The sequence below is a fragment of the Salmo salar genome, chromosome 06, assembly GCF_965601325.2.
Source record: "Salmo salar chromosome 06, fSalSal1, whole genome shotgun sequence".
Taxonomy (NCBI): Eukaryota; Metazoa; Chordata; class Actinopteri; order Salmoniformes; family Salmonidae; genus Salmo; species Salmo salar.
In genome coordinates, this window is record NC_138296.1 from 78,678,514 (window position 1) to 78,700,364 (window position 21,851).

General features: G+C 47.3%; 1 protein-coding gene across 5 annotated transcripts in view; it reads left to right on the plus strand.

Annotated features, from left to right (window-relative positions):
- LOC106608040 (1-phosphatidylinositol 4,5-bisphosphate phosphodiesterase beta-4) overlaps window positions 1-21,851 on the plus strand; it is a 178,789-nt gene that overhangs the window by 127,873 nt on the left and 29,065 nt on the right. For all 5 annotated transcript variants that reach the window (XR_006770320.2, XM_082976989.1, XM_082976990.1 and 2 more), the window contains 8 exons: window positions 158-291; window positions 1,273-1,368; window positions 1,657-1,798; window positions 2,100-2,184; window positions 7,797-7,921; window positions 9,318-9,369; window positions 11,541-11,643; window positions 13,681-13,845. Coding sequence is in view for 4 of the 5 variants with exons in the window: in XM_082976989.1 (XP_082833115.1) it covers window positions 158-291; window positions 1,273-1,368; window positions 1,657-1,798; window positions 2,100-2,184; window positions 7,797-7,921; window positions 9,318-9,369; window positions 11,541-11,643; window positions 13,681-13,845 (902 nt within the window). In the remaining variant the exon portion in view is untranslated. The remainder of the gene's footprint in view (window positions 1-157; window positions 292-1,272; window positions 1,369-1,656; window positions 1,799-2,099; window positions 2,185-7,796; window positions 7,922-9,317; window positions 9,370-11,540; window positions 11,644-13,680; window positions 13,846-21,851) is intronic.

The following is a 21,851-nucleotide window of genomic DNA, read 5'->3' on the forward strand; positions in this document are numbered from 1 at the left end:
TGTGTGTGTCTTTGTGACTGTGTGTGTGTGTGTTGGAGGGTAACCGGTGTGTGTGTGTGTGTGTGTGTGTGTGTGTGTGTGTGTGTGTGTGTGTTGAGGGTAACCATGTGTGTGTTGGAGGGTAACTGTGTGTGTTGGATGGCAACTGTGTCTGTAGCTCTAGGTGATGTGAAGGACGTGAACCCTGACATGAAGATCAGTACATCAGAGGAGCCTAGTGAAGACAACAGCCTCAGCACCAGTGTCAGTGTGAAGAAAGAAGGAGAGGATCGGGACAACAGCATCAAAAAGGTATACATTTTCTAAATGGAATTTGTGTTTTGCGCTAAGACTTAGGGCTTTATTTTAACAAACCTAACTTAGACATGATTTGGAAAGGCACACACCTGTCTATATAAGGTCCCACAGTTGAAAGTGCATGTCAGAGTGAAAACCAAGCCATGATGTTGAAGGAATTGTCACTAGAACTCTGAGACAGGATTGTGTCGTGGCACAGACCTGGGGAAGGGTACCAAAAAATGGCTGCAGCATTGAAGGTCCTCAAGAACACAGTGGCTTCCATCATTCTTAAATGGAAGACGTTTGGAACCATCAAGACTCTTCCTAAAGCTGGCCACCCGCCCAAACTGAGCAATCGGGGGAGAAGGGCCTTGTTCAGGGAGGTGACCAAGAACCCGATGGGAGAACCTTCCAGAAGGACAACCACCTCTGCAGCATTCCACCAATCAGGCCTTTATGGTGGAGTTCCCAGACGGAAGCCACTCCTCAGTAAAAGGCACATGACAGCCCACTTAGAGTTTGCCAAAAGGCACCTAAAGGACTCGGACCATGAGAAACAAGATTCTCTGGTCTGATGAAACCAAGATTGAACTCTTTGGCCTGAATACCAAGCGTCACGTCTGGAGGAAGCCTGGCACCATCCCAACATGGTGGCAGCATCATGCTGTGGGAGGGACTGGGAGACTAGTCAGGATCGAGGGAAAGATGAACGGAGCGAAGTACAGAGAGATCCTTGATGAAAACCTGCTCAGGACCTGGGGCGAAGGTTCACCTTCCAACAGGACAATGCCTTTAAGCACACAGCCAAGACAGCGCAGGACTGGCTTCGGGACAAGTCAACAATTGAATCCATTTCAGAATAAGTCTGTAACGTAACAAAATGTGGAAGAAGTCAAGGAGTCTGATTACTTTCCGAATGCATTGTAGACGGGTGAAAAGCTGTTTCAGGACCCAAACTACCCAGTGTATTATGAACTATTGCTGTGTGTTCAGGTTGTGGAGGAGGATCCAACAGAGATGTCTGAGGCCACAGAAGCTACAGACACCACAGACATCTCAGAGGCTTCTGAGGATAACAACATCAAGAAGGTATGGGAGTTGGTTCAGCTGCTCATTCTCTCTTTACTGGTCACAAACTAGCCTTTTCTCTCCCTACTGTTGAGTGTGTAGCCTGTTCTCTAAGCTCTAGCCAGTGTAAAGCTCTTTCTCTGGTCATTTCTACATTGATAATGAGAGTGTTCCTAACTGACTTGGATGTGCTTTATAATTACTGTATGTGTTCTCAGACTGAAGGGCTCTGTGTGTACAGTGTGGAGACTGGAAGACAACAGAGATGTGTGAGTGTAAAACGACAGTGTGTTTTTTGCTCTTGTGTAGACTGGAGAGACAACGGATGACGAGGAGGCTCTGATAGCCTCGTACACGTACGTCGGAGCCACCACCAACATCCACCCCTACCTCTCTGCCATGGTCAACTACGCACAGCCAGTCAAGTTCCAGAGCTTTGACGTCGCAGAAGGTAACCTTCAACAGTAATGCTAAATGAACTGGTTTAGTGAGTGTTTAGTTACGGTGATTATTACACATCTAGAACTTGTACTGTAAAATGAAGCTGGTTCAGATGGTTTAGTTACTTGAGCTGTCATGGTGCAACATCAGAGTTGTGGGTTGTGTGGTACACTTCTAGATGTGTCAGTTACATTAGTCAGATGCGCTCTCTCTTCTCTCTTTTATTCTCTCTCTCTCTTTCTCTCTCTCTCTTCCTCTCTCTCGCTCTCTCTTTCCCCCCATTTTAACTCTACTGTCTCTTGTCCCTCCAGAGAGGAACATCCATCACAACATGTCGTCATTTAATGAGTCAGTGGGTCTGGGTTATCTGAAGAGCAACGCCATCGAGTTTGTCAAGTATCCTTTGGTCCAGTGTCAACACTCACACAGCATGTAAATGCACACAGACAACATAGACACAATAAACACAATCATTCCTGACCTGTGAAGTAGTCAAGATGAGTCCATAGTCCTTTATGCTACTATTCTTCTTAATGAATTACGGCATCAAAAGTGACTGACTCCCTAGATTTTCTAGACGCCAAAAAAAACAATATCCATAGTGGGTCCCTTGGACGTTTTTATCCATGCCAAACTTAGTGCAAAACCACGCCCACGGGTAACCTAGCAACATTCAAAGCTGAGCTGATTGGTCAGAGTTCGGACGTTCCTTGTGACAAAGTAAATGCGTGTGAGAGAGGAAGAACGCTAGAGGGAATCCCCTCAGAGTTTGCTCGTGCCTGCTATGCCACAAACCACGGGAGATGCGCAGTTGCGCGGCCTCATTTGAAATTAGCTCAATGAAAGGCAAGCAACAAATGACTCTGTAGATAGCTAACATTACATGATTGTCATTAATAGTGAATCAATGGAGCTAGCTTTGCCCATTCAGCTAGACCTACTGTAGCTATGCAGCATCTCTTTTAGTTGCCAACTAGCACAAATATCATGTCGCTAAGTATCTCAATAGTCCTTTCGTAAACACTTAGATCACACTGAGCTAACACTAGACAACACACACTACTAGACAGCTTCAGCCCAATCGCTGTTGTAAAATACAGTTGAAGTTGGAAGTTTACATACACTTATTTTGGAGTCATTAAAACTCGTTTTTCAACCGCTTCACAAATTTCTTGTTAACAAACTATAGTTTTGGCAAGTCGGTTAGGACATCTACTTTGTGCATGACACAAGTCATTTTTACAACAATTGTTTTAAGACAGATTATTTCACTTATAATTCACTGTATCACAATTCCAGTGGGTCATAGGTTTACATACACTGAGTTGACTGTGCCTTTAAACAGCTTGGAAAATTCCAGAAAATTATGTCATGGCTTTAGAAGCTTCTGATAGGCTAATTGGCATCATTTGAGTCAATTGGAGGTGTACCTGTGTCACAGAAAATGTCGTACTCTTCGGCGAATATGTCGCATGGGAGAGAGAAGGACCAAGGCGCAGCGGGATTGTGGATACTCATTTTCTTTTAATGGTAAAAGGCAAAGCATCCACCGGAAAACAAAACAATAAATGATACTCACAACATGGACAGTCTTACAGGCTATGCAAACGCAGTGCAAGAACAATTCCCCACAACTGACAAACACAAACACACCCACATATATGGGACTCTCAATCAAAGGCAAATAGACAACACCTGCCTTCAATTGAGAGTCCCAACCTCAATTAACCAAACATAGACATACATAAACCAGACTCAACATAGAAATAGACCACAACTCAAAACCCGGAAATAATCAATCAAACGACCTCCTAACTAACACACCACCCCGAACCACATAAAACAAATACCCTCTGCCACGTCCTGACCAAACTACAATACCAATTAACCCTTATACTGGCCAGGACGTGACAGTACCCCCCCCCTAAAGGTGCTAACCCCGGAAGCACCTTAAGAAAACAACAACCCCACACAAAAAAACAAAAAAAATCCCCCTACTAAAGGGAGGGAAGGGAGGGTGGCTGCCGTCAACGACGGCACTGTGCTACACCCCCCCTCCCCAACCCACCTATATCTGGAGGTGGCTCCGGTTCTGGCAGATCGGGGCAGTCTGGCCACTCTGGCAGCTCCGGGCAGTCTGGCCGCTCTGGCAGCTCCGGGCAGTCTGGCCGCTCTGGCAGCTCCGGGCAGTCTGGCCGCTCTGGCAGCTCCGGGCAGTCTGGCCGCTCTGGCAGCTCCGGGCAGTCTGGCCGCTCTGGCAGCTCCGGGCAGTCTGGCCGCTCCGGGCAGTCTGGCCGCTCTGGCAGCTCCGGGCAGTCTGGCCGCTCTGGCAGCTCCGGGCAGTCTGGCCGCTCCGGGCAGTCTGGCCGCTCCGGGCAGTCTGGCCGCTCTGGCAGCTCCGGGCAGTCTGGCCGCTCTGGCAGCTCCGGGCAGTCGGGCCGCTCTGGCGTCTCCTGGCAGTCGGGCCGCTCTGGCGTCTCCTGGCAGTCGGGCCGCTCTGGCGTCTCCTGGCAGTCGGGCCGCTCTGGCGTCTCCTGGCAGTCGGGCCGCTCTGGCGTCTCCTGGCAGTCGGGCCGCTCTGGCGACTCCTGGCAGTCGGGCCGCTCTGGCGACTCCTGACTGGCGGGCCGCTCTGGCGACTCCTGACTGGCGGGCCGCTCTGGCGACTCCTGACTGGCGGGCCGCTCTGGCGACTCCTGACTGGCGGGCGGCTCTGGCGACTCCTGACTGGCGGGCGGCTCTGGCGACTCCTGACTGGCGGGCCGCTCTGGCGACTCCTGACTGGCGGGCCGCTCTGGCGACTCCTGACTGGCGGGCGGCTCTGGCGACTTACGACTGGCGGGCGGCTCTGGCGACTTACGACTGGCGGGCGGCTCTGGCGACTGTTGACTGGCGGGCGGCTCTGGCGACTGTTGACTGGCGGGCGGCTCTGGTAACTTGACTGGCACTCCAGTCTTGCCCCGTCAAACAGCCCTTGTGCCCCCCCCCTAAACATTTCTTGTGGGTGCCTCTCGGTCTCCCTTACCCGTCGTGTTCCCCAGTCCTCGCTAGACTTCTTCCGCTGCTTGGTCCTGGTTTGGTGGGGAATTCTGTCACAGAAAATGTCGTACTCTTCGGCGAATATGTCGCATGGGAGAGAGAAGGACCAAGGCGCAGCTGGATTGTGGATACTCATTTTCTTTTAATGGTAAAAGGCAAAGCATCCACCGGAAAACAAAACAATAAATGATACTCACAACATGGACAGTCTTACAGGCTATGCAAACGCAGTGCAAGAACAATTCCCCACAACTGACAAACACAAACACACCCACATATATGGGACTCTCAATCAAAGGCAAATAGACAACACCTGCCTTCAATTGAGAGTCCCAACCCCAATTAACCAAACATAGACATACATAAACCAGACTCAACATAGAAATAGACCACAACTCAAAACCCGGAAATAATCAATCAAACGACCTCCTAACTAACACACCACCCCGAACCACATATAACAAATACCCTATGCCACGTCCTGACCAAACTACAATACCAATTAACCCTTATACTGGCCAGGACGTGACAACCTGTGGATGTATTTCAAGGCCTACCTTCAAACTCAGTGCCTCTTTGCTTGACATCATGGGAAAATCAAAAAATTGTAGACCTCCGCAAGTCTGGTTCATCCTTGGGAACAATTTCCAAACGCCTGAAGGTACCACGTTCATCTGTACAAACAATAGTACGCAAGTATAAACACCATGGGACCACGCAGCCGTCCTACCGCTCACGAAGGAGATGCGTTCTGTCTCCTAGAGATGAACGTACTTTGGTGCGAAAAGTGCAAATCAATCCCAGAACAACAGCAAAGGACCTTGTGGAGATGCTGGAGGAAACAGGTACAAAAGTATCTATATCCACAGTAAAACGAGTCCTATATTGACATAACCTGAAAGGCTGCTCAGCAAGGAAGAAGCCACTGCTCCAAAACCGCCATAAAAAAGACACACTACAGGTTGCAACTGCACATGGGGACAAAGATCGTACTTTTTGGAGAAATGTCGTCTGGTCGGATGAAACAAAAATAGAACTGTTTGGGAATATTGACCATCGTTATGTTTGGAGGAAAAAGGGGGAGGCTTGCAAGCCGAAGAACACCATCCCAACCGTGAAGCACGGGGGTGGCAGCATCATGTTGTGGGGGTGCTTTACTGCAGGAGGGACTGGTGCACTTCACAAAATAGATGGCATCATGAGGAAGGAAAATTATGTGGATATATTGAAGCAACATCAAGACATCAGTCAGGAAGTTAAAGCTTGGTCGCAAACGGGTCTTTCAAATGGACAATGACCCCAAGCATACTTCCAAAGTTGTGGCAAAATGGCTTAAGGACAACAAAGTCAAGGTATTGGAGTGGCCATCACAAAGCCCTGACCTCAATCCTATGGAACATTTGTGGGCAGAACTGAAAATGTGTGTGCGAGCAAGGAGGCCTATAAACCTGACTCAGTTACATCAGCTCTGTCAGGAGGAATGGGCCAAAATTCACCCAACTTATTGTGGGAAGCTTGTGGAAGGCTATCTGAAACATTTGACCCAAGTTAAACAATTTAAACGCAATGCTACCAAATACTAATTGAGTGTATGTAAACTTCTGACCCACTGGGAATGTGATGAAAGAAATAAAGGCTGAAATAAATCATTCTTTCTACTATTATTCTGACATTTCACATTCTTAAAATAAAGTGGTTATCCTAACTGACCTAAGACAGGGAATTTTTACTCGGATTAAATGTCAGGAATTGTGAAACTGATGTTAAATGTATTTGGCTAAGGTGTATGTAAACTTCCGACTTCAACTATAGCAATAACACTTGATATACAGAACCAGTCAAACGTTTGGACACACCTACTCATTCAAGGGTTTTTCTTTATTTTTACTAGTTTTTACATTGTAGAATAATAGTGAAGACATCAAAACTATGAAATAACACACATGGAATCATGTTGTAACCAAAAAAGTGTTAAACAATTCAAAATATATTCATATTTGAGATTCTTCAAAGTAGCCACCCTATGCCTTGATGAAAGCTTTGCACACTTGGCATTCTCTCAACCAGCTTTACCTGGAATGCTTTTCCAACAGTCTTGAAGGAGTTCCCACATATGCTGAGCACATGTTGGCTGCTTTAGCTTCACTCTGCAGTCCAACTCATCCCAAACTATCTCAACTGGCACTGTAATTCACAGATGACTTACCTCCAAAAACAATGCAGCTATTCAACTGGTCAGTCAGGCTGACTGCAATCACTAAAAAGCTACATAGTTTAATGCAACTTTATATCCAGATTTGGGAAAATGCCCAAAAGGTATTGGTGGCAATGTTTTGTTTTGGTGGTGATTCTGTTTCTTGCATTCTTCCTCCTCTCGCGCGCCTTTACTTCCCACAAAGGAACAATTTAACTAATTTGAACTCTGAATGTTGCTAGGTTTCTAGTAGGTGCGGTTTTGCACCAAGTTTGGCATGGATAAAAAGGACGCCCCCTGGACCAGAACTTACCAAGTTGCAGCAGTTGTAACTTTTCAGTTTTAGGTCACCCAGATATGAGCCCATGATAGGGCTAGACTCTGCTGGATACTAGATGTTGTTTGTTTACAGTATCCATCTGTGGACAACTGCCCTAGTTCCTCTGGGAGAGACCGGTGTGCCTTTGGAATGGGGAACACACACACATTCCAGCGGGAATGCAGGACACAAGCTGTTCCCTTCTAAAAATAGGTCTGCGGCCCGTTCGACTCGCTACACAAACACAGACAAACACACCACTGTTTCAACTTCCAGACCTCAGGTGCTGTACCATGTAATCCTACTGATCAAACATCATACCTATATACACCACACACATGCAAGCATAGACACACACAACTTCCACATGTACGTACACACGAACAAGCGCACGCGCACACACACACTCTTTCCCTCCCTCTGTCCCTGTGTTAAGTCCTGAATGTTTGCGTCCAGCTACAACAAGCGTCAGATGAGTCGGATCTATCCTAAAGGAGGCAGGGTGGACTCCAGTAATTACATGCCTCAGATCTTCTGGAACGCAGGCTGCCAGATGGTCTCCCTTAACTACCAGACCCCAGGTACTGTACTAGAGCATGTTAATCAAACTGCACGTACAGACTCATACATAGATTCACATGACACACACCTCACATAGCCCTATACCACTGTTTCTCTGTAACTCTCCTGTCTGAGGGTTGAGGAATTGAACACACACACACACACACACACAAGTGCAATGATGGATTCATATGCGACACACACACACACACACACACACACACACACATACATGGATCGATTCACATGCGACACATACACATGGACGGATTCACATGCGACACACACACACTACACACACACACGGACAGATTCACATGCGACACACACACACACACACACACACACACATACACAGATAGATTCACATGCGACACACATACAGACTGTACTTATTATTTGCTTCCTATTCATGATGAGTCATGTTACCCCCTACAGCACACATGCTCTCACAGACACTCTCTCTGTTTCTCTATCTCTCTTCCTGTCTCTCTCTATATCGCTCTCTCTTCCTTTCTTTCTCTCTCTCTCTCCCTTTCTTTCGCTCTCTCTCGCTCGCTCTCGTTCTCTGTCTGTCTCTCTCTATATCACTCTCTCTTCCTTTCTTTCGCTCTGTTTCTCCCTTTCTTTCTCTCTCTCTCTCTGTCTATCTCTCTCTGTCTGTCTCTCTCTATATATCTCTCTCTGTCTCTCTCTCTCTCTTCCTGTCTCTCTCTCTACATCTCTCTCTCTCTTAATGTCTTCCTTTCTTTCTCTCTGTCTCTCTCTCACTCTTCCTGTCAATTTCAATTTAAGGAGCTTTATTGGCATGTTAAACATATGTTTACATTACCAAAGCAAGTGAAATAGATAATAGACAAAAGTGAAATAAAAAATAAACAGTAAACATTACACTCACAAAAGTTCCAAAAGGATAAAGGCATTTCAAATGTCATATTATGTCTATATACAGTGTTGTAACAGTGGCTCTCTCTCTTCATCTTTCACACACACACTGTGAACCCTGTAGTCAGCAGATGCTGTCCCATGTCTGAGGGTGGGGTTGGAACATATGGCTCCCTGTGAGGGGGCATGTGTAGGGCTGGAGGGGGTGAGGGTCGGGGGAGAGAGAGAGAGAGAGGGAGGAGAGGAGAGGAGAGGAGGAAGAGATGTGAGTAAGGTGGAAGATTCCCCCCTTTTCTCTTCTCTCTCCCTCTGGGTTGAGCACAGCAACACTGCAGAATATGACTCTTGAATTGTTGAAGAAATCAACATGTCACAAATGAATTTCATCAACCAGAAAAAGTGAATCTGTGTGTGTATGTCTGTTGGCATAATGTGTGTGTACGCTTCAAGAAGAGTGTGTGTGTCTGCATGTGACTGTGTGTCTATGATTTCCATTGTAATAGCACCTAAACGGACTCTCTCTTGTCTCAGATCTGGCCATGCAGTTGAACCAGGGAAAGTATGAGTACAACGGATCCTGTGGGTTAGTGCTACTGCTGTTGCTCCTCCTGCCTTTCCTCCCTCCTTTATCCTCTCTCCATCCCCCACCCTCCTTCCATCCCTTTATCTGCCCCTTCCTCTCTGAAAGCTCAACAATTAAAGCGTTTCACATCTCATAAGTGGTTGCCGGTGGGCTCACTCTGCCACTCTCTCATTGATGGGGCTCCCCTCCTATTATCTTCTCTCTCTGTCTCTCTCTGTCTCTCTCTCTCTCTCTCTCTCTCTCTCTCTCTCTCTCTCTCTGTCTCTCTCTCTCTCTCTCTCTCTCTCTCTCTCTCTCTCTCTCTCTCTCTCTCTCTCTCTCTGTCTCTCTCTCTCTCTCTCTCTCTCTCTGTCTCTCTCTCTCTCTCTCTCTCTCTCTGTCTCTCTCTGTCTCTGTCTCTCTCTGTCGCTGTCTCTCTCTCTCTGTCTCTCTCTCTGTCTCTGTCTCTCTCTCTCTGTCTCTCTCTCTCTCTCTCTTGCTATCATGCGCCTCTCTCTCTCCTTTCTCTCTCTGTCTCCCCTATCTCGCCTTTCTCCCCCCCTCTTCCTCTGTCCTGGGGCTTTCACTACTAAAGTCAGATAGTTCATATGGGAGGAGATCAGTAATGATAGTAACACCCCTATCTCCTAATGCTCTTCTAATGTGACTTTCACCCTTAACTAATGTCACACACACACACAGGTCTCTCCTAATGCGCCTCCTGTCCTAACTCAGCTGGCACACACACACACACACACACACACACACACACACACACACACACACACATATAGGTCTCTCCTAATGCGCCTCCTGTCCTAACTCAGCTGGCACACACACACACACACACACACACACACACACACACACACACACACACACACACACACACACACACACACACACACACACACACACAGGTCTCTCCTAATGCGCCTCCTGTCCTAACTCAGCTGGCACACACACACACACACACACACACACACACACACACACACACACACACACACACACACACACACACACACACACACACACACACACACACACACACACACACACAGGTCTCTCCTAATGCGTCTCCTGTCCTAACTCAGCTGGCACACACACACACACACACACACACACACACACACACACACACACACACACACACACACACACAGACACACACACACACACACACACACAGGTCTCTCCTAATGCGCCTCCTGTCCTAACTCAGCTGGCACACACACACACACACACACACACACACACACACACACACACACACACACACACACACAGGTCTCTCCTAATGCGTCTCCTGTCCTAACTCAGCTGGCACACACACACACACACACACACACACACACACACACACACACACACACACACACACACACACACACACACACACAGGTCTCTCCTAATGCGCCTCCTGTCCTAACTCAGCTGGCACACACACACACACACACACACACACACACACACACACACACACACACACACACACACAGGGTAGAATCACAATCATTGTCATCATCATTAGGATTCAGGCTAACTTACTGTAACAGTGTGAGCAGGAATATAAATTATCTACCACTAATTATCCTTTTTATACTGATTGATACAACCACCAATCCATTTATCTTGATATGGAAAATAGCTATGCACCATCTCTACAACACAATTTAGATGTAGTTGTTAAAAGAGCTGAAAACACTGTAGAACACATTTATTAACACTATACTAGCACATTACAGAACGTGTTTAGAGCGGCAAACAGCAGTAGAAACAATAACAAAACAAATCCCCGCCCCTGTTTTGGTAAAAAGCTGAGGGATGGGGCTGGAGAAATATAACCACTCTCAAATTCACAGACAGAGCTATGGATGCAAGGACTGACCATCCATGATATGAAAATGATAGTTTTAACCATGTTTTGAGACTATACAGTGTTTGTTTAAATTTACTTTGTTTACAAACACTGGAGTAAAACAAGCTTATATTTTGGGTTCTGATGGAGTATGTCAGTTGAACTAAGCTCATGAGGCATTTCTAAGTTATATCCTTCAAAAATCAATGGGTATATATCATTAATGTAGAAGTCCAAAAATGGATGTAGCAACTGCAGATTGCCCCTTTAAACATAGAGTTAGAATTTTTTTTGACCCTGGTGGGCCACCGTCCCTCCTTTCTCTTCCCAGGTATCTGTTGAAGCCAGACTTCATGCGTCGCTCAGACAGGATGTTTGACCCCTTCTCAGAGACACCTGTGGACGGGGTTATTGCTGCTACCTGCAGTGTACAGGTACGAGGTCAGGAGTTCAAAGTTCACAGCACAGAGACGGAGATGGAGGTAGATGGGGTTTATTGTAGTGTATCTGCACATGATCACTGTATTAATAAGAAACCAAGAGAGAAAACCAACACAGTTGAAGTTGGAAGTTGACATACACTTAGGTTGGAGTCATTAAAACTCGTTTTTTAACCACTCCACACATTTCTTGTTAACAAACTATAGTTTTGGGAAGTTGGTTAGGACATCTACATTGTGCATGACACAAGTCATTTTTCCAACAATTGTTTACAAACAGGTTATTTCACTTATAATTCACTGTCTCACAATTCCAGTGGGTCAGAAGTTTACATAAACTAAGTTGACTGTGCCTTTAAACAGCTTGGAAAAATCCAGAAAATTATGTCATGGCTTTAGAACCTTCTGATAGGCTAATTGACATAATTTGAGTGAATTGGTGGTGTACCTGTGGATGTATTTCAAGGCCTACCTTCAAACTTAGTGCCTCTTTGCTTGACATCATGGGAAAATCAAAAGAAATCAGTCAAGACCTCAGAAAAATAATTGTAGACCTCCGCAAGTCTGGTTCATCCTTGGGAGCAATTTCCAAATGCCTGAAGGTACCACGTTCATCTGTACAAACAATAGTACGCATGTATAAACACCATAGGACCATACAGCCATCATACCGCTCAGGAAGGAGACGCGTTCTGTCTCCTAGAGATGAACGTACTTTGGTGCGAAAAGTGAAAATCAATCCCAGAACAACAGCAAAGAACCTTGTGGAGATGCTGGAGGAAACGGGTACAAAAGTATCTATATCCACAGTAAAACAAGTCCTATATATCGACATAACCTGAAAGGCCTCTCAGCAAGGAAGAAGCCACTGCTCCAAAACCACCATAAAAAAGCCAGACTAGGGTTTGCAACTGCACATGGGGACAAAGATCGTACTTTTTGGAGAAATGTCGTCTGGTCGGATGAAACAAAAATAGAACTGTTTGGGAATATTGACAATCGTTATGTTTGGAGGAAAAGGGGGGATGCTTGCAAGCCGAAGAACACCATCCCAACCGTGAAGCACGGGGGTGGCAGCATCATGTTGTGGGGGTGCTTTGCTGCAGGAGGGACTGGTGCACTTCACAAAATAGATGGCATCATGAGGCAGGAAAATTATGTGGATATACATTAAAGCAACATCTCAAGACATCAGTCAGGAAGTTAAAGCTTGGTCGCAATGGGTCTTCCAAATGGACAATGACCCCAAGCATACTTCCAAAGTTGTGGCAAAATGGCCCTTTGGACAACAAAGTCAAGGTATTGGAGCAGCCATCACAAAGCCCTGACCTCAATCCTATAGAAAAGTTGTGGGCAGAACTGAAAAGCGTAGGCGAGCAAGGAGGCCTACAAACCTGACTCAGTTACACAAACTCTGTCAGGAGGAATTCACCCAACTTATTGTGGGAAGCTTGTGGAAGGCTACCCGAAACGTTTGACCCAAGTTAAACAATTTAAAGGCAATGTTACCAAATACTAATTGAGTGTATGTAAACTTCTGACCCACTGGGAATGTGATGAAATAAATAAAAGCTGAAATAAATCATTCTCTCTGCTATTATTCTGACATTTCACATTCTTACAATAAAGTGGTGATCCTAACTGACCTAAGACAGTGACTTTTTACTCTGATTAAATGTCAAATGTATTTGGCTAAGGTGTATGTAAACTTCTGACTTCAACTGTACATGTGGTGGGAAGATGGGAAACCTGAAGCTCACTTGTGTGAAGTTCACTATTTTACAACTTAATGTTAGATGGTTTCTCACCCTGAAAGTAGTCTATAGGCCAGGACAAACTGTACATCTGTGGTCCAGTTTTCTTTAAACAGCCATTACAAACTTCAGCTAACTTTAGCCACCGCTGGCTACAAATCCATGTCAGTGATGTGAGCATATTTAAAAAAAATGATGTCCAATCATTTGGCCATTTTCAAAAAAGTTGTATTATATTGTATTTAATTGTTGTTTGACTGGATGTGTATGTTCTCAGGTGTTTTCTGGTCAGTTCCTGTCTGATAAGAAGATTGGGACCTACGTAGAAGTAGACATGTACGGGTTGCCCACGGATACCATCCGCAAAGAGTTCCGCACCCGCATGGTGATGAACAACGGCCTGAACCCCGCCTACAACGAAGAACCTTTCGTCTTCAGGAAGGTACAGAGGAGAGGAGAGAGGGATGGAAGGAAGGAGGAGAGGAGATAGGGGTAGAAGAGAGGGATGGGAGGGAGGAGGAGAGAGGGATGGGATAGGATATGATATGAAGGGAATAGGAGGAGAAGGGAGGAGAGAGGAATGGAGGAGCTGGAGAGGTATTAGACAGGAGAGACTGGAGAAATGGCTAAATGTAGAGAAGAAGACAGGAGAAGAGGAGAACACTAGAAAGGTATTGGAAATGGAGTAGAAAAGAATGGAAGGGAAATGTAACAGTTCATACAATGCTGCATTGGTTGTTTACTGGTAGGTGTTGGAGTTTAACAGCTTAGGGAGTAGCAAAGGGAGGGAGGGGGTGAGTTGGAGGGGATTGGGGTGGAATTGATGTCCCTGTGGTAATTAGAACTACTCAGTGTGTCTGCAGAGAAAGAGAGGAGAGGAGAGGGGGAGAAAGCATGGAGGGAAGAGTGGAGAGGAGAGGGGGAGAAAGCATGGAGGGAAGAGCGGAGAGGAGAAGGGGAGAAAGCATGGAGGGAAGAGCGGAGAGGAGAAGGGGAGAAAGCATGGAGGGAAGAGTGGAGAAGAGACGGGGAGAAAGCATGGAGGGAAGAGCGGAAAGGAGAGGGGGAGAAAGCATGGAGGGAAGAGTGGAGAAGAGAAGGGGAGAAAGCATGGAGGGAAGAGCGGAAAGGAGAGGGGGAGAAAGCATGGAGGGAAGAGTGGAGAGGAGAGGGGGAGAAAGCATGGAGGGAAGAGCGGAGAGGAGAAGGCATGGAGGGAAGAGCGGAGAGGAGAAGGCATGGAGGGAAGAGCGGAGAGGAGAGGGGGAGAAAGCATGGAGGGAAGAGCGGAGAGGAGAAGGGGAGAAGGCATGGAGGGAGAGCGAAGAGGAGAAGGCATGGAGGGAAGAGCGGAGAGGAGAAGGGGAGAAAGCATGGAGGGAAGAGCGGAGAGGAGAAGGCATGGAGGGAAGAGTGGAGAGGAGAAGGGGAGAAAGCATGGAGGGAAGAGCGGAGAGGAGAAGGCATGGAGGGAAGAGTGGAGAGGAGAAGGGGAGAAAGCATGGAGGGAAGAGCGGAGAGGAGAAGGGGAGAAGGCATGGAGGGAAGAGCGGAGAGGAGAAGGCATGGAGGGAAGAGCGGAGAGGAGAAGGGGAGAAAGCATGGAGGGAAGAGCGGAGAGGAGAAGGGGAGAAAGCATGGAGGGAAGAGTGGAGAGGAGAGGGGGAGAAAGCATGGAGGGAAGAGTGGAGAGGAGAAGGGGAGAAGGCATGGAGGGAAGAGCGGAGAGGAGAAGGCATGGAGGGAAGAGCGGAGAGGAGAAGGGGAGAAAGCATGGAGGGAAGAGCGGAGAGGAGAAGGGGAGAAAGCATGGAGGGAAGAGTGGAGAGGAAAAGGGGAGAAAGCATGGAGGGAGAGCGGAGAGGAGAAGAGGAGAAGGCATGGAGGGAAGAGCGGAGAGGAGAAGGCATGGAGGGAAGAGTGGAGAGGAAAAGGGGAGAAGGCATGGAGGGAGAGCGGAGAGGAGAAGAGGAGAAGGCATGGAGGGAAGAGAGAAGGGGAGAAGGCATGGAGGGAAGAGAGAAGGGGAGAAGGCATGGAGGGAAGAGTGGAGAGGAGAAGGGGAGAAGGCATGGAGGGAAGAGTGGAGAGGAGAAGAGGAGAAGGCATGGAGGGAAGAGCGGAGAGGAGAAGGGGAGAAGGCATGGAGGGAAGAGAGAAGGGGAGAAGGCATGGAGGGAAGAGAGAAGGGGAGAAGGCATGGAGGGAAGAGAGAAGGGGAGAAGGCATGGAGGGAAGAGAGAAGGGGAGAAGGCATGGAGGGAAGAGTGGAGAGGAGAAGAGGAGAAGGCATGGAGGGAAGAGAGAAGGGGAGAAGGCATGGAGGGAAGAGAGAAGGGGAGAAGGCATGGAGGGAAGAGAGAAGGGGAGAAGGCATGGAGGGAAGAGAGAAGGGGAGAAGGCATGGAGGGAAGAGAGAAGGGGAGAAGGCATGGAGGGAAGAGCGGAGAGGAGAAGGGGAGAAAGCATGGAGGGAAGAGCGGAGAGGAGAAGGGGAGAAAGCATGGAGGGAGAGCGGAGAGGAGAAGAGGAGAAGGCATGGAGGGAAGAGCGGAGAGGAGAAGGCATGGAGGGAAGAGCGGAGAGGAGAAGGGGAGAAAGCATGGAGGGAAGAGCGGAGAGGAGAAGGGGAGAAAGCATGGAGGGAGAGCGGAGAGGAGAAGAGGAGAAGGCATGGAGGGAAGAGCGGAGATGAGAAGGCATGGAGGGAAGAGTGGAGAGGAGAAGGGGAGAAGGCATGGAGGGAGAGCGGAGAGGAGAAGAGGAGAAGGCATGGAGGGAAGAGCGGAGGGGAGAAGAGGAGAAGGCATGGAGGGAAGAGAGAAGGGGAGAAGGCATGGAGGGAAGAGAGAAGGGGAGAAGGCATGGAGGGAAGAGAGAAGGGGAGAAGGCATGGAGGGAAGAGAGAAGGGGAGAAGGCATGGAGGGAAGAGAGAAGGGGAGAAGGCATGGAGGGAAGAGAGAAGGGGAGAAGGCATGGAGGGAAGAGAGAAGGGGAGAAGGCATGGAGGGAAGAGCGGAGAGGAGAAGAGGAGAAGGCATGGAGGGAAGAGAGAAGGGGAGAAGGCATGGAGGGAAGAGAGAAGGGGAGAAGGCATGGAGGGAAGAGAGAAGGGGAGAAGGCATGGAGGGAAGAGAGAAGGGGAGAAGGCATGGAGGGAAGAGAGAAGGGGAGAAGGCATGGAGGGAAGAGAGAAGGGGAGAAGGCATGGAGGGAAGAGAGAAGGGGAGAAGGCATGGAGGGAAGAGAGAAGGGGAGAAGGCATGGAGGGAAGAGAGAAGGGGAGAAGGCATGGAGGGAAGAGAGAAGGGGAGAAGGCATGGAGGGAAGAGAGAAGGGGAGAAGGCATGGAGGGAAGAGAGAAGGGGAGAAGGCATGGAGGGAAGAGAGAAGGGGAGAAGGCATGGAGGGAAGAGAGAAGGGGAGAAGGCATGGAGGGAAGAGAGAAGGGGAGAAGGCATGGAGGGAAGAGAGAAGGGGAGAAGGCATGGAGGGAAGAGAGAAGGGGAGAAGGCATGGAGGGAAGAGAGAAGGGGAGAAGGCATGGAGGGAAGAGAGAAGGGGAGAAGGCATGGAGGGAAGAGAGAAGGGGAGAAGGCATGGAGGGAAGAGAGAAGGGGAGAAGGCATGGAGGGAAGAGAGAAGGGGAGAAGGCATGGAGGGAAGAGAGAAGGGGAGAAGGCATGGAGGGAAGAGAGAAAAGGGATAACAGATGTATGGCATGAGAGAGAGAAGGCAAGACAAAGAGAGCAAATAGAGGAAGAGAAGATTAGAGGAAGAATGGGGATGAGAGGAAGAGAAGATTAGAGACAGAATGGGGATGAGAGGAAGAGAAGATTAGAGACAGAATGGGGATGAGAGGAAGAGAAGATTAGAGACAGAATGGGGATGAGAGGAAGAGCAGATTAGAGACAGAATGGGATGAGAGGAAGAGAAGATTAGAGACAGAATGGGGATGAGAGGAAGAGAAGATTAGAGACAGAATGGGGATGAGAGGAAGAGAAGATTAGAGACAGAATGGGGATGAGAGGAAGAGCAGATTAGAGACAGAATGGGATGAGAGGAAGAGAAGATTAGAGACAGAATGGGGATGAGAGGAAGAGAAGATTAGAGACAGAATGGGATGAGAGGAAGAGCAGATTAGAGACAGAATGGGGATGAGAGGAAGAGAAGATTAGAGACAGAATGGGGATGAGAGGAAGAGCAGATTAGAGACAGAATGGGGATGAGAGGAAGAGAAGATTAGAGACAGAATGGGGATGAGAGGAAGAGAAGATTAGAGACAGAATGGGGATGAGAGGAAGAGCAGATTAGAGACAGAATGGGATGAGAGGAAGAGAAGATTAGAGACAGAATGGGGATGAGAGGAAGAGAAGATTAGAGACAGAATGGGGATGAGAGGAAGAGAAGATTAGAGACAGAATGGGGATGAGAGGAAGAGCAGATTAGAGACAGAATGGGATGAGAGGAAGAGAAGATTAGAGACAGAATGGGGATGAGAGGAAGAGAAGATTAGAGACAGAATGGGATGAGAGGAAGAGCAGATTAGAGACAGAATGGGGATGAGAGGAAGAGAAGATTAGAGACAGAATGGGGATGAGAGGAAGAGCAGATTAGAGACAGAATGGGGATGAGAGGAAGAGAAGATTAGAGACAGAATGGGGATGAGAGGAAGAGCAGATTAGAGACAGAATGGGGATGAGAGGAAGAGAAGATTAGAGACAGAATGGGGATGAGAGGAAGAGAAGATTAGAGACAGAATGGGGATGAGAGGAAGAGCAGATTAGAGACAGAATGGGGATGAGGGGAAGAGAAGATTAGAGACAGAATGGGGATGAGAGGAAGAGCAGATTAGAGACAGAATGGGGATGAGAGGAAGACAAGATTAGAGACAGAATGGGATGAGAGGAAGAGAAGATTAGAGACAGAATGGGGATGAGAGGAAGAGAAGATTAGAGACAGAATGGGGATGAGAGGAAGAGAAGATTAGAGACAGAATGGGATGAGAGGAAGAGCAGATTAGAGACAGAATGGGGATGAGAGGAAGAGAAGATTAGAGACAGAATGGGGATGAGAGGAAGAGCAGATTAGAGACAGAATGGGGATGAGAGGAAGAGAAGATTAGAGACAGAATGGGGATGAGAGGAAGAGCAGATTAGAGACAGAATGGGGATGAGAGGAAGAGAAGATTAGAGACAGAATGGGGATGAGAGGAAGAGAAGATTAGAGACAGAATGGGGATGAGAGGAAGAGCAGATTAGAGACAGAATGGGGATGAGGGGAAGAGAAGATTAGAGACAGAATGGGGATGAGAGGAAGAGCAGATTAGAGACAGAATGGGGATGAGAGGAAGACAAGATTAGAGACAGAATGGGATGAGAGGAAGAGAAGATTAGAGACAGAATGGGGATGAGAGGAAGAGAAGATTAGAGACAGAATGGGGATGAGAGGAAGAGAAGATTAGAGACAGAATGGGGATGAGAGGAAGAGAAGATTAGAGACAGAATGGGGATGAGAGGAAGAGAAGATTAGAGACAGAATGGGGATGAGAGGAAGAGCAGATTAGAGACAGAATGGGGATGAGAGGAAGAGCAGATTAGAGACAGAATGGGGATGAGAGGAAGAGAAGATTAGAGACAGAATGGGGATGAGAGGAAGAGCAGATTAGAGACAGAATGGGGATGAGAGGAAGAGAAGATTAGAGACAGAATGGGGATGAGAGGAAGAGAAGATTAGAGACAGAATGGGGATGAGAGGAAGAGAAGATTAGAGACAGAATGGGGATGAGAGGAAGAGAAGATTAGAGACAGAATGGGGATGAGAGGAAGAGAAGATTAGAGACAGAATGGGGATGAGAGGAAGAGAAGATTAGAGACAGAATGGGGATGAGAGGAAGAGAAGATTAGAGACAGAATGGGGATGAGAGGAAGAGAAGATTAGAGACAGAATGGGGCTGAGAGGAAGAGAAGATTAGAGACAGAATGGGGCTGAGAGGAAGAGAAGATTAGAGACAGAATGGGGCTGAGAGGAAGAGAAGATTAGAGACAGAATGGGGATGAGGGGAAGAGAAGATTAGAGACAGAATGGGGCTGAGAGGAAGAGAAGATTAGAGACAGAATGGGGCTGAGAGGAAGAGAAGATTAGAGACAGAATGGAGATGAGAGGAAGAGAAGAAAATATTAGGTTGAAGGATAGAACCAGAGAGAAAGAGAGTACAATATCTGGAGATAGCGAAGAAACCAAGGGAGAATAAAGGAGAGGGGTAGAGTAGAAAGGTAGAAAATAAAAGGAGAGATGTGGAGAGGGGGAAGGACCTTGAGAACCAAAAAGAGGAGATGGGGAGAGAGAATGGAAAGAGAAGGAGGGATGTTTGCCCACTGACAAAGAAATGATCAGTCTATAATTTTAATGGTAGGTTTATTCAAACAGTGAGAGACAGAATAACAACAACAAAAAATCCAGAAAAACGCATGTCAAAAATGTTATACATTTCCCTCACTGTATATGCATTGTCGCTTTAACCATACCTACATGTACATACTACCTCAATAAGCCTGACTAACCGGTGTCTGTATATAGCCTTGCTACTCTTATTTTCAAATGTCTTTTTACTGTTGTTTTATTTCTTTACTTAACTCACACACACACACACACACACACACACACACACACACACACACACATTTTTTTCCGCACTATTGGTTAGTGCCTATAAGTAAACATTTCACTGTAAGGTCTACACCTGTTTTATTCGGTGCACGTGACAAATAAACTGATTTAAACCTCATTTATACACACATTTAGACATGCATGCATACACAGCTGTCTGGACTTCCATCGCACGTGCGCACACACACACACGCACACACACATACAGTTCCATTCCCTGGACACACAAACATACAAATGCACACACACACACACTCACAGCTCCATTCCCTGGACATACACACACACACACACACACACACACACAAAGCTCCTCTCCCTGGATGTGTGAATGTGTGCTTGCTGATGAGTTAATGGTTCTGTAATGGCATTGTCTATGGGCTATTGTTCAAAACAGATACAGTGGTGAGCCTAGCTACAGTCTATTATCATCACTGCTGGGTATGTGCTACTGTCATCACTGCTGGGTATGTGCTACTGTCATCACTGCTGGGTATGTGCTACTGTCATCACTGCTGGGTATGTGTTACTATCATCACTGCTGGGTATGTGCTACTGTCATCACTGCTGGGTATGTGCTACTGTCATCACTGCTGGGTATGTGCTACTGTCATCACTGCTGGGTATGTGCTACTGTCATCACTTCTGGGTATGTGCTACTGTCATCACTGCTGGGTATGTGCTACTGTCATCACTGCTGGGTATGTGCTACTGTCATCACTGCTGGGTATGTGCTACTGTCATCACTGCTGGGTATATGCTATTGTCATCACTGCTGGGTATGTGTTACTATCATCACTGCTAGGTATGTGTTACTATCATCACTGCTGGGTATATGCTACTGTCATCACTGCTGGGTATATGCTACTGTCATCACTGCTGGGTATGTGCTACTGTCATCACTGCTGGGTATATGCTACTGTCATCACTGCTGGGTATATGCTACTGTCATCACTGCTGGGTATGTGCTACTGTCATCACTGCTGGGTATGTGCTACTGTCATCACTGCTGGGTATGTGCTACTGTCATCACTGCTGGGTATGTGCTACTGTCATCACTGCTGGGTATATGCTACTATCATCACTGCTGGGTATATGCTACTGTCATCACTGCTGGGTATGTGCTACTGTCATCACTGCTGGGTATATGCTACTGTCATCACTGCTGGGTATATGCTACTGTCATCACTGCTGGGTATGTGCTACTGTCATCACTGCTGGGTATGTGCTACTGTCATCACTGCTGGGTATGTGCTACTGTCATCACTGCTGGGTATGTGCTACTGTCATCACTGCTGGGTATATGCTACTGTCATCACTGCTGGGTATGTGCTACTGTCATCACTGCTGGGTATATGCTAGTGTCATCAGTGCTGGGTATGTGCTACTGTCATCACTGCTGGGTATGTGCTACTGTCATCACTGCTGGGTATATGCTACTGTCATCACTGCTGGGTATGTGTTACTGTCATCACTGCTGGGTATATGCTACTGTCATCACTGCTGGGTATGTGCTACTGTCATCACTGCTGGGTATGTGCTACTGTCATCACTGCTGGGTATATGCTACTGTCATCACTGCTGGGTAATCACTGCTGGGTATATGCTACTGTCATCACTGCTGGGTATATGCTACTGTCATCACTGCTGGGTATGTGCTACTGTCATCACTGCTGGGTATATGCTACTGTCATCACTGCTGGGTATATGCTACTGTCATCACTGCTGGGTATGTGCTACTGTCATCACTGCTGGGTATATGCTACAGTCATCACTGC